General features: G+C 54.6%; 1 protein-coding gene across 2 annotated transcripts; it reads left to right on the top strand.

Moving 5' to 3' along the window:
• Window positions 1-1,564: 1,564 nt before the first annotated feature.
• On the top strand, window positions 1,565-11,904 carry VSIG10L (V-set and immunoglobulin domain containing 10 like). Of its 2 annotated transcripts, XM_005590097.4 has the most exons (10): window positions 1,565-1,630; window positions 1,708-2,562; window positions 2,985-3,278; window positions 3,413-3,697; window positions 4,699-4,953; window positions 5,629-5,907; window positions 6,436-6,732; window positions 9,322-9,435; window positions 9,661-9,815; window positions 10,961-11,904. In XM_005590097.4, exons 1-10 carry the CDS (start codon window positions 1,591-1,593, stop codon window positions 11,030-11,032), a joined length of 2,646 nt encoding a protein of 881 aa, XP_005590154.3. In that variant the 5' UTR covers window positions 1,565-1,590; the 3' UTR covers window positions 11,033-11,904. The 2 variants fall into 2 exon arrangements, with proteins under 2 accessions (XP_005590154.3, XP_073880510.1); XM_074024409.1 differs by lacking the exons at window positions 6,436-6,732; window positions 9,322-9,435; window positions 9,661-9,815; window positions 10,961-11,904 and having other exon boundaries at window positions 5,516-5,632.
• The last annotated feature ends 1,048 nt before the right edge of the window (window positions 11,905-12,952 follow it).

Below are 12,952 nucleotides of genomic sequence, written 5' to 3'. Positions count from 1 at the left end.
ATCACTTGAGGTCAGGAACTCATGATAAGCCTGGCCAACATGGTGAAACCCCATCTCTACTAAAATTAATAAAAATTATCTGGGTGTGGTGGTGCGTGCCTGTACTCCCAGCTGCTCCAGAGGCTGAGACGGGAGAATCACTCGAACCCGGGAGATGGAGCCTGCAGTGAGCTGGGTGACAGAACGAGACTCCGTCTCAAAAAATACATATATTACCAGTATTATTACTGGTGAGAACTGGGCCAAGGTAAGCTTAGAGGACTGGGAGCTGAGCAGAGGCCCTAAGCTCAGCATGGGATGGTGGGAAAAGCTATCAGAAGGAGTCAATGGTCTGACCATCCTGGTCCCAAGTCCAGCTTCTCCCTCTGGCTGTGCAACCTCCTGCAGGTCCCTTGACCTCTCTGAGCCTAAGTCCCCTGGCCTGCAAAGTGAGTATAATGACACTCAGCTCATAGCGTGTTTAGAAGGGTTCAGCCTGATAACGCATAGGAAACATTTAGCATAGTTCCTGGCTCAAACTAAGTGGTAATTACTATGGTTCTTAATAAGGTGAGACCTGAAGGACAAGTTGTGGTTTAGCCAGGCTGGAGGGAGGTGGAGAGTGTGAGAGCATTCCAGGTAGAGGACTGGGAGGTGAGATGGGCAGGCAGGATGTTCAAGTGCTGGAGTGGGGGGTGTGCATGGGTTTGCTGTGAAGCTTGGATGTCTCCAGAGGGCGCTGGGGAGCCAGGGGAGGGCTGTGAGCAGGGGAAGGCAGGTTCGGCTCTGGGTGTAGAAGGACCCTGGCAGGGACTGGAGGAGACTGGGCAGAGGAGGGAGACGGGGCAGGAAGAGAAGACAGGGCCTGGCCAGTGAGAACTAGGGTGAGGAGGGTTGGACTCAGATTGACAGTGGTGATGGGGAGGGAGGAGGTTGGGAATGTTTCCCAGCATTTGCGAAGATGGTGAAGCCATCCCGGAGGTGTGAGGAAGTTTGGGTTAGAGGAAAGATTCTGAGTTTAGCGGGACACAGGCCATGTGAGGGCCTCGGGGATGCGGAAATGCAGCTCTGGTCTCAGGATAGAGGCCCTGGCAGGAGATAGCACCTGGAGACTTGGTTCTGAGAGAGCCGTGGGAGGGTTTGGAGCAGAGGAGGAGCACGGTCAGGTGTATCTGAGGCTGCAGGCAAGACAGAGTGGAAGGGGCCAGGAGGCTGGGGAGGAGGAAGCCTGTTGTGAAGCTGTGGCCATCAGAGGTGGGGCTCTCAGAAAGGTCACCTCACCCTCCTCCAGGAAGTCTTCCTGGCTTTGTCCCACAAACTTGCTACCACATTTTTAGCTGGGAATGTTTTCTCCATCTGCCCCCTGGGGATGGGGAGTGCAGGGATCAGGCTGGGCCTCCCTGCAGATGGGACCAGCTGATGAAGAGAGTGGGGTGGGGTGGGCAGCTCAGCCACCACATCGGGGTTGGGGATCCTGGCCCCTCCCGCTGGGTCTGGCTCCCTTCCCCTCCCAGGAAGCTAAGCTACCAGTCCTGTTGGACTCGTCTAACCCAGGAGGGATGGGTGCAGTCCTGGGTCTCTCTCCAGTGTCCTTTCAGTGAGGCCAGCACCATGGACACCCCACAGGCTCTGCCACTCTTCCTACTCCTGGGTAAGTTCCCTGCTCAGTCCCCTCCCCTCCAGTCCCCCGGAGCAGCCTCCCCCAACGCTTTCCCCTCTTCTCTGCAGCCTCCTTGGTAGGGGTCCTCACCCTCAGAGCCTCTTCTGGACTTCAGCAAACCAACTTCTCCTCTGCCTTCTCTTCGGACTCAAAGAGCTCTTCCCAGGGGCTGGGTGCAGAAGTTCCCTCCATCAAACCTCCCAGCTGGAAATTTTCAGATCAGTCCCTGGATTCAAAAGGCTCTGCAGGAATCTCTGATTCCAGCTGGTTTCCTGAGGCCCTGAGTTCCAACAACATGTCTGGGTCCTTCTGGTCAAACGTTTCTGCTGAGGGCCAAGATTTGAGCCCGGTTTCCTCCTCTGAAACCCCTGGTTCTGAAGTATTTCCTGATATTTTGGAACCACAAGTTCCTGCCAAAGACCCCAAGCCTTCCTTCTCTGTTAAGACCCCAGCTTCAAACATTTCTACTCAAGTCTCCAACACCAAACTCTCTGTTGAGGCCCCAGATTCGAAATTCTCCCCTGATGACATGGATCTTCAACTTTCTGCCCAGAGCCCTGAATCCGACTTTTCTGCAGAGACCCACTCAGCGGCAAGCTTCCCCCAGCAGCTGGGGGGCCCACTGGCTGTGCTGGTGGGAACTACCATCCGGCTCCCCCTGGTCCCAGTCCCCGGCCCTGGGCCCCCCACCCCTCTGGTGGTCTGGCGCCGGGGCTCTAAGGTGCTGGCAACTGGAGGCCTGGGGCCAGGGGCACCTCTGATCAGCCTGGACCCTGCTCACCGAGACCGCCTGCGATTTGACCAGGCCCGGGGGGTTCTGGAGCTCGCCTCTGCCCAGCTGGACGATGCAGGGGTCTACACGGCTGAAGTCATCCGGGCAGGGGTCTCCCGGCAGACTCGCGAGTTCACGGTGGGTGTGTATGGTAAGTGGGCCCTGGCGGCTGGAGTGCAGGCGGCAGGGGCTGGTCTGCTCTGCCAGACTTTGGGCAAGTCACGGTGCTGTGGGGTCCCTGGATGGCAGAAGAGGGCTTCTGGGTTGAGGAAGGGAGGAAAAGAGCTAGAGGTCAAGGCAGGGGTGTTTGAGCAACGTTGGACTTGGGATGGAGACTCCTGGGGGCCTGGACTCCCAGGTCTGAGGGAGGAGGAGGAGGCTGGGAGCCTCTTCTGTCGAACTCCTGGGTCCCGGAGAGGAGGGGTCTGGGGGCTCAAACTCATGGGTTTATGAGAGGAGAGGGGTGCGGGCCGGGACTCCAGGGGCTTAGAGGGAGCAGCGGCTGGGGCTCCCTCTAAGGGGACCAAAGATGGGCTCCAGGACTGTGTCCTGAGCCCGTTCTCCCTCTCCCAGAGCCCCTACCCCAGCTGTCGGTTCAGCCCAAGGCTCCAGAGACAGAGGAGGGGGCGGCCGAGCTCCGGCTGCGCTGCCTGGGGTGGGGACCCGGTCGCGGGGAGCTGAGCTGGAGCAGGGACGGACGTGCCCTGGAGGCGTCGGAATCCGAGGGAGCCCAGCCGCCCCGGATCCGCTCAGAGGGCGACCAGCTGCTCATCGTGCGCCCTGTGCGCAGCGACCACGCCCGGTACACTTGCCGCGTCCGCAGCCCCTTCGGCCGCAGGGAGGCTGCCGCCGACGTCACCGTCTTCTGTGAGTGTGGGGGTACCTCGGGACGGGGACAGGGGGTCCTTGGGGAGAAGGGGGCTGGGGAACCAGTCTCCAGGAGTCCTAGCGGAGTCCCAGGTGACCCTGACACTCGCAGTCCCGACTCCTCCTCCTTCCAGACGGCCCGGACCCGCCGATCATCACGGTCTCCTCGGACCGCGACGCCACGCCTGCCCGCTTTGTCACCGCGGGCAGCAATGTGACCTTGCGCTGCGCTGCCGCCTCGCGGCCGCCCGCCGACATCGCGTGGAGCCTGGCGGACCCGGCCGAGGCCGCGGTGCCCGCGGGGCCGCGCCTCCTGCTGCCCGCGGTCGGGCCGGGCCACGCAGGCACCTACGCCTGCCTGGCAGCGAACCCGCGCACCAGCCGCCGCCGCCGCTCGCTGCTCAACCTCACTGTGGCCGGTGAGAGGCCGGGGCGGGAGTGGGGAAATGCCTGGGAGAGGGGCGGGGCCAGAACAGGGGCGGGACTAGGTGAAAGGGGCGGGGCCAGCAAGGAGGCGCGGCATACCGGTGGGTGGGGCAGGGCCAGCGGGAGGGCGGGGTCACCAAGAAGGAGCCGGGATACCTGTGGTGGGCGGGGCCAGCGAGGAGGGGCGGAGATACCTAGGATAAGGGGCGGGGCCAGGGAGGAGGAGCACGATACCGGAGGGGGGCGGGGCCAGCGGGAAAGCTGGATCACCAAAAAGGAGCTGGTATACCCGTGGTGGGGCGGGGCCAGCGCGGAGGGGCTGGGATACCTAGGATAAGAGGCGGAGCCAGAAAGAGGACAAGGGAAGGAGCCAAATGGAGTGGCAGGGCTGACCAGGACTGACGAGCCGGCCCAGCACTGAGAAGGCGGACATTCCGGGGCATGGAACACTCTCAACAAAGTCGACAGCGGAGTTAAATGGCAAAGAGTGGGAGTTAGAAAGGGAAAGAACTAAGTTGCTTGGGCGGGTAAGTGGGATCAGCAAACAGAGAAGGTACCTGGGAAGGAGGTGGAGTCACCAGGGAAAGGGGCGAGGTCATTTGGAAAGCGGGCAGAATTATATTAGAAAGGGGATGGGGTCCGCAAGGAAGAGCGGAGATATCTGGGAATAGGGGAGGCTTCTCGGAGGGCAATCCAGGAGGGGGCGAAGTAACCTGGCAGAAGTGGTGGAGCTGGAAAGGAAGGGGATGAGTTACGTTTGGGAAGAGAAATATCATTGTGTGAAGATGCAGTTTTCTTAAGAAAGCTGGGCAGTCATCAGGGCTGCCGGCTACCCACTTAGCGGGGAAGTTGGGAACGGGATCTCAGGAAAAGTGGGGAGTGTGAGCGCCTATGGGGCGGGGCTAGGGAAGAAGAGAGTTACTGCGCAGAGAGGCGGGGCTGGAGAAGAAATGAGAGAGGGACTACGTCTTCATTCTCTGCCTTCTCTCCGCAGACCTGCCCCCCGGGGCCCCACAGTGCTCAGTTGAAGGGGGTCCCGGGGACCGCAGCCTCCGCTTCCGCTGCTCGTGGCCCGGTGGGGTCCCTGCCGCCTCCCTGCAGTTCCAGGGTCTCCCCGAAGGCATCCGCGCGGGGCCAGTGTCCTCTGTGCTGCTGGCTGCCGTCCCCGCCCACCCCCGGCTCAGCGGCGTCCCCATCACCTGCCTTGCTCGCCACCTGGTGGCCACGCGTACCTGCATAGTCACGCCGGGTGAGACGGCGCGGGGCTTTTTTGCTGTTTCTCAGGAGGAGGGAGACTTTTTCTTTCGAAAATTCTGAAGGGGTTTGGGGTACGTCCTTAGTCCAAGAAAGAGGCAGGACTTCACTGTCTTCAAACGAGAAAAGGGACAAAGATTTCCCTATACCTCATGGTGAGGGCGTGCAGGGATGGGGGTATTTTTTGGACACAGGAAGAAGGCCATCACTTTCCCACGTGTTCAGTAAGATAAAGCAGTGATGTTTTAAAGAGTAACGAGGTCGGGCGCAGTAATCGCAGCACTTCGGTAGTTGGGGGCGGAAGGATTGCTTGGGCCTAGAAGTTCAAGACCAGCCTGGGCAGTGTGGCAAGACCCAGTCTTACAATTATTATTGCTACATAATAATAATTATTATTATTCTAATAAAGAAGAATGAATAGCTGAGAATAATATGAGTTTCCCAGTACAGGGCCTGCTCCTATGGTATGTGTTCAATAAGTGTTTGATGAGGAAATCAGATAATAAATGAATGAATGAATGAGCGAATGAGTGAGTAAACTGGCAGTTCTTTCCCAGGTGGCCAAAGCGCCGGGGCTTACCACCATCTGATTTAAAGTAGGGCATAGGACCTGTTCTTTGAATCCAAGGTAAGGTCTCGACTTTCTTAACTGGGCTTCTCCCACCTGCAGAGGCCCCCCGAGAGGTGCTGCTGCATCCGCTGGTGGCAGAGACACGGTTGGGGGAGGCAGAGGTGGCACTGGAGGCCTCTGGTTGTCCCCCACCCTCACGGGCATCCTGGGCCCGGGAAGGGCGGCCCCTGGCTCCAGGAGGCGGGAGTCGCCTGCGGCTCAGTCAAGATGGGCGGAAGCTCCACATCGGCAACTTCAGCCTGGATTGGGACCTGGGAAATTACTCCGTGCTGTGCAGTGGGGCGTTGGGAGCTGGCGGTGACCAGATCACTCTCATTGGTGAGCCACATTATTTCAGAAAGCCCGGAAGTCCAGGCCCCCAGCCCCTCCAGCCCTCAGATCCGGAAGTTCAGGCCCCAGACGTCTCCTTCCTCAGACCTAGGATCCAGGCCCCCAGCCCCTCCTCCCTGGAGTCCAGACCCCAGCCCCTCCTCCCTCAGACCCAGGAGTCCAGACCCAGCCCCTCCTGCTTCAGACCCTGGAGTCCAGGCCCCAGCCCCTCCTCCCTCAGACCCAGGAGTCCAGGCCCAGCCCCTCCTGGTTCAGACCCAGGAGTCCAGGCCCCAGCCCCTCCTCCCTCAGACCCAAGAGTCCAGCCCCAGCCCCTCTTCCCTCAGACCCAAGGGTCCAGCCCCAGCCCCTCTTCCCTCAGACCCATGAGTCCAGGTCACCAGCCACTTCCACCCTCAGATCCAGGAGTCCAGGCCCCCAGCCCCCTCCTCCCTCAGACCCAGGAGCCCAGTCCCCTAGCCCCCTTCCCTCTCCCCTCTGGCACCCAAGAATCCAGCCTCTCCTACATACCTCTAGGACCCTCCATATCCTCGTGGAGGCTTCAGAGAGCCAGAGATGCAGCCGTGCTGACTTGGGATGTGGAGCGCGGGGCCCTAATCAGCAGTTTTGAGATCCAGGCATGGCCAGATGGGCCTGATCTGGGCAGGACTTCCACCTACAAGGACTGGGTCTCCCTGCTCATCCTGGGGCCTCAGGAGCGGTCAGCTGTGGTGCCCCTTCCACCTCGGAACCCAGGGATCTGGACCTTTCGGATCCTGCCCATCCTGGGGGGCCAGCCAGGGACTCCATCACAAAGCCGGGTCTACCAGGCCGGTGAGTTGGGGCTGTCCGAGTAGACCTTCTCAGTCTGTTGTGCCAGATCCTCCCTCTCTCCCTGTTTTAGTGTCCTGGGACCTGCCCTAACAAAGTACCATGAACTGCATGGCTTGAAACAACAGGAATTTCTTCTCTCACAGATCTGGAGGTCAGAAGTCTAAAATCAAGGTGTTGAGACGGTCCTACTCCCTCTGGGACCCTGTGTAGAATCCTCCTTTGTCTCTTCCTAGCTCCCGGTGGCAGCTGTTTCATCCTTGGCATTCCTTGGCTTGCAGCTGTGTCACTCCAACCTCTGCCTCTGTGTGTCTCTGTCCTCTTCTTCTTCTTCTTCTTCTTTTTTTTTTTGAGATGGAGTTTCGCTCTTGTTGCCCAGGCTGGAGTGCAATGGTATGATCTCAGCTCGCTACAACCTCCACCTCCCGGATTCAAGTGATTCTCCTGCCTCAGCCTCCTGGGTAGCTAGGATCACAGGCATGTGCCACGACGCCCAGCTAATTTTTGTATTATTAGTAGAGATGGGTTTCACCACATTGGTCAGGCTGGCCTCAAACTCCCGACCTCAGGTGACCCACACACCTTGGCTTCCCAAAGTGCTAGGATTAGAGGCGTGAGCCACGGCACCTGGCTTCTGTCCTCTTCTTTTAAGGACACCAGTTATATTGGATTAGGGTTCACCCCAATGACCTCATACTGACTTGGTTACATCTTCAGAGAACTTATTCCAAAATAAAGTCATACTCACAGGAACAGGGGCTAAGACTTCAATATATGTTTTTCTTTTGGGGTGGGCACAATTCACTTGATAACATTCTTCCATTGGAGTGTCTCAGGATTTAGTCCTCACTCCCCAAAGTGATCAAGTTCACGCTCATGGCCTTCAATAACATTAATACTCAGATGACTACCAAATGTCCTATCCTGGACCCTGACTTCTCTCTTGAAAAGGATGCTCCCTACTTAAGATCTTCACTTTTTTTTGGCGGGGTGGGGTGGTGAGACAGAGTAGAGTACAGTGGCATGATCTCAGCTCACTGGAATCTCCACCTCCTGGGTTCAAGTGATTCTCCTACCTCAGCCTCCTGAGTAGCTGGGATTACAGGTGTGAGCCACCATGCCCAGCTAACTTTTTTTGAATTTTTAGTAGAGACAGGGTTTTGCCATGTTGGCCAGGCTGGTCTTGAGCTCCTGACCTCAAGTGATCTGCCTGCCTCAGTCTCCCAACGTGCTGGGATTACAGGTGTGAGCCACTGAGCCCAGCCAAGATCTTCACTTTGGATGTCCAATTAGCATTCCAAATGTCATATGCCCAAAACAGATCTTTTGATGTTTTCCCTCAAAACTGCATCCCCCAACCCTCCAGTCTTCCCCATACTCATAAATGTCACTACTTACAGGCCGCATCACTCCTGACATCCTAATCGCCAGCAAGTTCGGTCCATTTTCCGTCTAAAATATTTTCCATCTTCACCCCAAGGCTCTGGTCAAACACAGCATCCTTTCTTGCCTGGACTGCAACAGATGTTTATTTGGTATCTTTATACTCCCTCTTGCTCTCAGATAATGCATTCTCCATGTAGAAGCCAGAGTTATGCAAATCAGATCATGAGGCTGCCCTACATAAAAGCCTTCCATTAATTTCTGCGGGACCCCTTTAGGATCTGGTTCCTGGAAACCTTTTCTACTTCACCCTCCACCTCCAGCTCTCTCCTTCCATATCCTCCACCCACGCTGGCCTTTGTTGAACAGAGAAAACTCTTTCCTAGTTCTGGACCTTTGCATTTTCTGTTCCCTCCTCTTGGAACACCCTTTCCTGTGTTTAGTATGACTGCCTCTGGTCTTTATTCTTCAAGTCTCTGTTCAAATGTTACTTCCTCAGGGACCTTAGCTCACCACTGTTTCTAAATGTCACATCCCTTCCCATTATTCCTTTTTTGTTTTTTCTTTGTTTGTTTTCTTTTTTTGAGACAAGGCCTCACTTTGTTGCCCAGGCTGGAGTACAGTGGCACGATCTGGGCTCACTGCAGCCTCAACCTCCCCAGACTCAGGTGATCTTCTTACCTCAGTCTTCTGAGTAGCTGGGGCTACAGGCCCAGCCACCGCACCTGACTGGTTTTTCTATGTTTTGTAGAGACAGGGTCTCGCCATGTTGGCCAGGCTGGTCTCCAACTCCTGGACTCAAGTGATTGCCCACCTTGACCTCCCAAGGTGTTGGGAATCACAGGTGTGAGCCACCACACCTGACCCTCATTATCTCTATCACATAACTTTTTCTTTCTCGGGACAATCTGTGATTATGTTACGTACTGCTCATTTATTTCTGACTTCTCTCCTAGAATTAAGCCCACAAGGGTAGGTATCTTTCCTGTTTGGCCCACCAGTGAATCCTCACTACCTGTCCGAGGTAGTTAACCGTAGTAACTGTTAAATGAGTTGAGAGTGCTGGGGTCCCACATTCCTGGGTTCTGGGAGGGGAGGGACAGTGGGGGCTGGACTCCTGGGTCCCAGCACAAAGTTAGGGGGCTTAGGAAACTTGGGTCCAACCTTAGTTCCTGTTCCCCTTCTCTTTCTTCTCTTTGTCTCTTCCAGGCCCCACGTTGAGCCACGGGGCCATCGCCGGCATCGTCCTGGGCTCCCTACTGGGCCTGGCGCTGCTAGCCGTCCTTCTCCTCCTTTGCATCTGCTGCCTGTGCCGCTTTCGTGGTGAGCAAGGGGACTGGGGAAGGGGCAAACATGGCCAAGTGGGAGGGACCCTAGAAAAAAGCCGGTGGAAGACCTGACTGAGCCAATCAGCACCATCATAGGTCATCCATCCTGCCAATCAGCATAAGGCTCCGCCTCTCACACCAGCTTCCCTTGCTATTGGCTGGGTTGGCATGTTGGGGCAACTAATCAGGTGTTCCTGCTTCTCTTCCTCCTCTCAATCAGGAAAGACTCCTGAGAAAAAGAAGCATCCTTCTACCTTGGTCCCCGTGGCCACCCCCTCAGAAAAGAAGATGCACAGTGTGACCCCAGTGGAGATTTCATGGCCTCTGGACCTCAAAGTCCCGCTGGAGGACCACAGCTCAACTAGGGCCTACCAAGTGAGTGTGGGTGCCCTCTTTTCCTCCTGGAATCGGGGCGGAACTTCTTGTATTATAGTCAGGGAGATGAGAGGGTCTCCATTATCTAACTCCAGTTTTACTTGTTAGTTTACAGTCTGTATAACTTCATCCTTTTTAAAAATGCATCAAAGTTGGACAGAGCTTCCCGCCTAACTTTGATGTATATTAAAATTAGAGTGAAAGAGTGAATTTCAGTTTCTCTTACAAAGGAGGATGAGATCGGATCTTTCTTTTTTTTTTTTTTTTTTTTTTGAGACAGAGTCTCACTCTGTTGTCTAGGCTGGAGTGCAGTGGCGCCATCTCGACTCACTGCAGCCTCCGCCTCCTAGGTTCAAGAGATTTTCCTGCCTCAGCCACCTGAGTAGCTGGGATTACAGGCACAAGCCACCATGCCTGACTAATTTTTGTATTTTTAGTAGAGACAGGGTTTCACCATGTTAGGCAGGCTGGTCCCAAACTCCTAACCTCAAGTGATCCGCCCACCTTAGCCTCCCAAAGTCCTGGGGTTACAGGCATGAGCCACTATGCCTGGCCCCTCCTTTTTTCTTTTCCATAAAAGTTAGGCAAGACCCATTTTTCTCTATGAAGTGGGGTGGAGTTTCCTCGTTTCCCCATAAAAGAGGGGTTGCTGTGACGGGGCGTGGTAGCTCATGCCTGTAATCCCAGCACTTCGGGACATTGAAGAGAAAAAATCGCCTGAGCCCAGGAGTTCGATACCAGCTTGGGCAACATAGGGATACCCCATCTCTACAAAAAATTTTAAAATTAGTCTGGCATAGTGGCATGTGCCTGTAGTCCCAGCTACTAGGGAGGCTGAAGTGGGAGGATTGCTTGGGCCTGGGAGGTCGAGGCTTCAGTGAGCTCTAGGCTGGATGCACTCCAGCCTGCAGTCCAGCCTGGATGACAGAGTGAGACCCGTTTTAAAAAAAAAACAAAACTGGGTTGGGTTGTTGGCTGTCTTCACTCCACCGATAGCCAGACATTTTTTTTTCCCCTCTCCAAATGGAGGGTTCCCAGATAATCTCTAAAAAGTTCAAGCAAGAGCTGGAAAAAGTTCGGTGGGTGAGTCATGTTACATCCAGGGTACTACTGAGTTCTCCCCGCACCCCACCTCTCTCTTCCAGGCCACAGACCCCAGTCCAGTCGTCTCTGTAGACGAAAGCTCAAAAACTGTTCGGACAGCCACACAGGTGTGATCAGAGCCAGTGGCCTGCCCTACACAGGGCATTTTGGGCCAGAACTTCCAATTTCACTCCAGCAGCAGGCAGGGCCTGCTATGACTGAGGGTTGGACCCTGAAAGTGGGACTTTCTGTCTCCCTCTTTTGCTGCAGAGGAAGAGTCTTCCTGTATTTGTGCAAGTAAGGAGATGTGACTTCTTGGCTGGGAAACTCCTGCTGATAGAACTGTGTGGTTTGCACAACCTCCAAGCCTCTGCAGCAGACAAGCAGGGCTTGTTGTGTTGCTCTGAGCTAGAGAGGGAGCCTGGCCATGCTCTCTGAAAACGTCCCCCTACATTCACTTTGCCACCTGTAGGCCACACCCCATGCAGCTCCCAGCATCTTCATCTTCAAACAGATCAGATCATGTCCCTCTTCTCTTTAAACCCTTCTAGGGCCTGTGCATTTCCCTTCAGATATTATCCAAACTCCTCGTCATGACCTTCAAAGACCTTGTGGTCTGGCCTCTGTTGGCCTCCCTGACCTCCCCTCCCAATTGTTTCTCTGTCCCCTGACTCCAGTATCACAGGCTGTCTCTCAGCCACAATTTATTTTGCCCCTAGAGTTTGCTCTGCTGGTAACACTTCTTTTTCCCATGTCATTCATTTCTCAAGTCTAAGAGTAACAATTGCCCTCTTAGACAACCATTCCCTTACCCCTCCCTTAGTCTTGGGTTAAGTCCCAGAATCCTTGAATTTGCCGTTTCTGATACATAAATATGTAATTACTTGTGTGGCCTGAGACTCTGTCTAAACTAAGGGCTTTACCAAAGCAGAGACCACATCATTATCTCAGCACTTAACCCAGAGCCTGGCACGCAGCAGGCAATCAATAAATACTTGTTGACTGATCCGATGTTTTGGTGCCGGTGAAGAGCTGGGCTTGCCGCTGCTGTCTTCAGCATAAGTCTTGCTTTTTCAGCTGGGTTTCTAATTGAGAATTTAGAGAGTGCATTGGTGAGGATTCTTTTGACTGCGAGTAACAAAATAAAATGGTGCCAGGAAATATGAAGGTGGCTGGTTTCAGGCTGGCTTAGCAGCTCAGTGATGCCATTGAAACATGGGCCCTTTGCATCCATCTGCTCTGCCACCCTCAGTGGGTTGGCACATTGACACTAAGCATGTTGCCTCATGTAGCAAGATGGTTGCTGCAGCTCCAGTCATCGCATCTTCATACAACTGTATCCAAAGATAAAAGGAAGGGGACAGAACTTCCTCTCTATACATCTTCCCCACCCCCTACCTCCCTCTATCACTGCCTTCTTCCCTCTCATGGGGTGGGAGGGAAGCTTTCCTGGAAACCTACAAGCAAATTTCCATTTATGTCTCTTTGGCCCAAACTGGCCACTTAGTTGCAAAGGAGGCTGAGAAACCAAATATCTAGCCTGTATCATAACAGGTGGATCTTCCAGCAAAGAAGAAAGGGGAACCAAACAAATGTGGGTAACCAGCATCTGTCTCAGGGAAGGAAAGCATGTGAGAGAACTTCTGGTTCATGATGGGGGGTAGAAAAGGCCACTGGAAAATAGAACCCCTGGATCCTTTTGGAAAGGTGAGGGTTGGGGTTCTGGGCCCTCTATGTCTTTTCTGTATCTATCAGGGTTTGCGTTCTTTTTTATTACTAGAGATAGAAAATCCAATGCAAATTGGTTTAAATATACAGGGGACTTTATTGCTTATACAAGTGAAGATGGGCATCAGTTAAGTTTTGATCCAGCTACTCAAATGATATCATCATAGACTCAGTTTCTCTAAGGTTTCCACTCTGCACTTCACAGTGTTCCTATCATTCTCAGGCTCCATATGCAGCCCTCCCCACCACTGCTATCCTCACAGACCCAAGATCTCTCCATGTGATGGAGAAAAGCAACCCTACAGATGTAGACCTCACATCACGGA

This window comes from Macaca fascicularis, chromosome 19 (genome assembly GCF_037993035.2).
Source record: "Macaca fascicularis isolate 582-1 chromosome 19, T2T-MFA8v1.1".
NCBI classification, from domain to species: Eukaryota; Metazoa; Chordata; class Mammalia; order Primates; family Cercopithecidae; genus Macaca; species Macaca fascicularis.
Note: the sequence above shows the minus strand (reverse complement) of the source record. Positions and strands in the feature narration are given on the sequence as shown.

Excerpts from the sequence above, each read along its gene's own strand:
- VSIG10L (XM_005590097.4), top strand. The coding sequence starts at position 1,591 with ATGGACACCCCACAGGCTCTGCCACTCTTCCTACTCCTGG. Across the intron at positions 2,563-2,984 it reads GTTCACGGTGGGTGTGTATG|AGCCCCTACCCCAGCTGTCG; the intron begins GTAAGTGGGCCC and ends TCCCTCTCCCAG. Across the intron at positions 5,908-6,435 it reads TGACCAGATCACTCTCATTG|GACCCTCCATATCCTCGTGG; the intron begins GTGAGCCACATT and ends ACATACCTCTAG.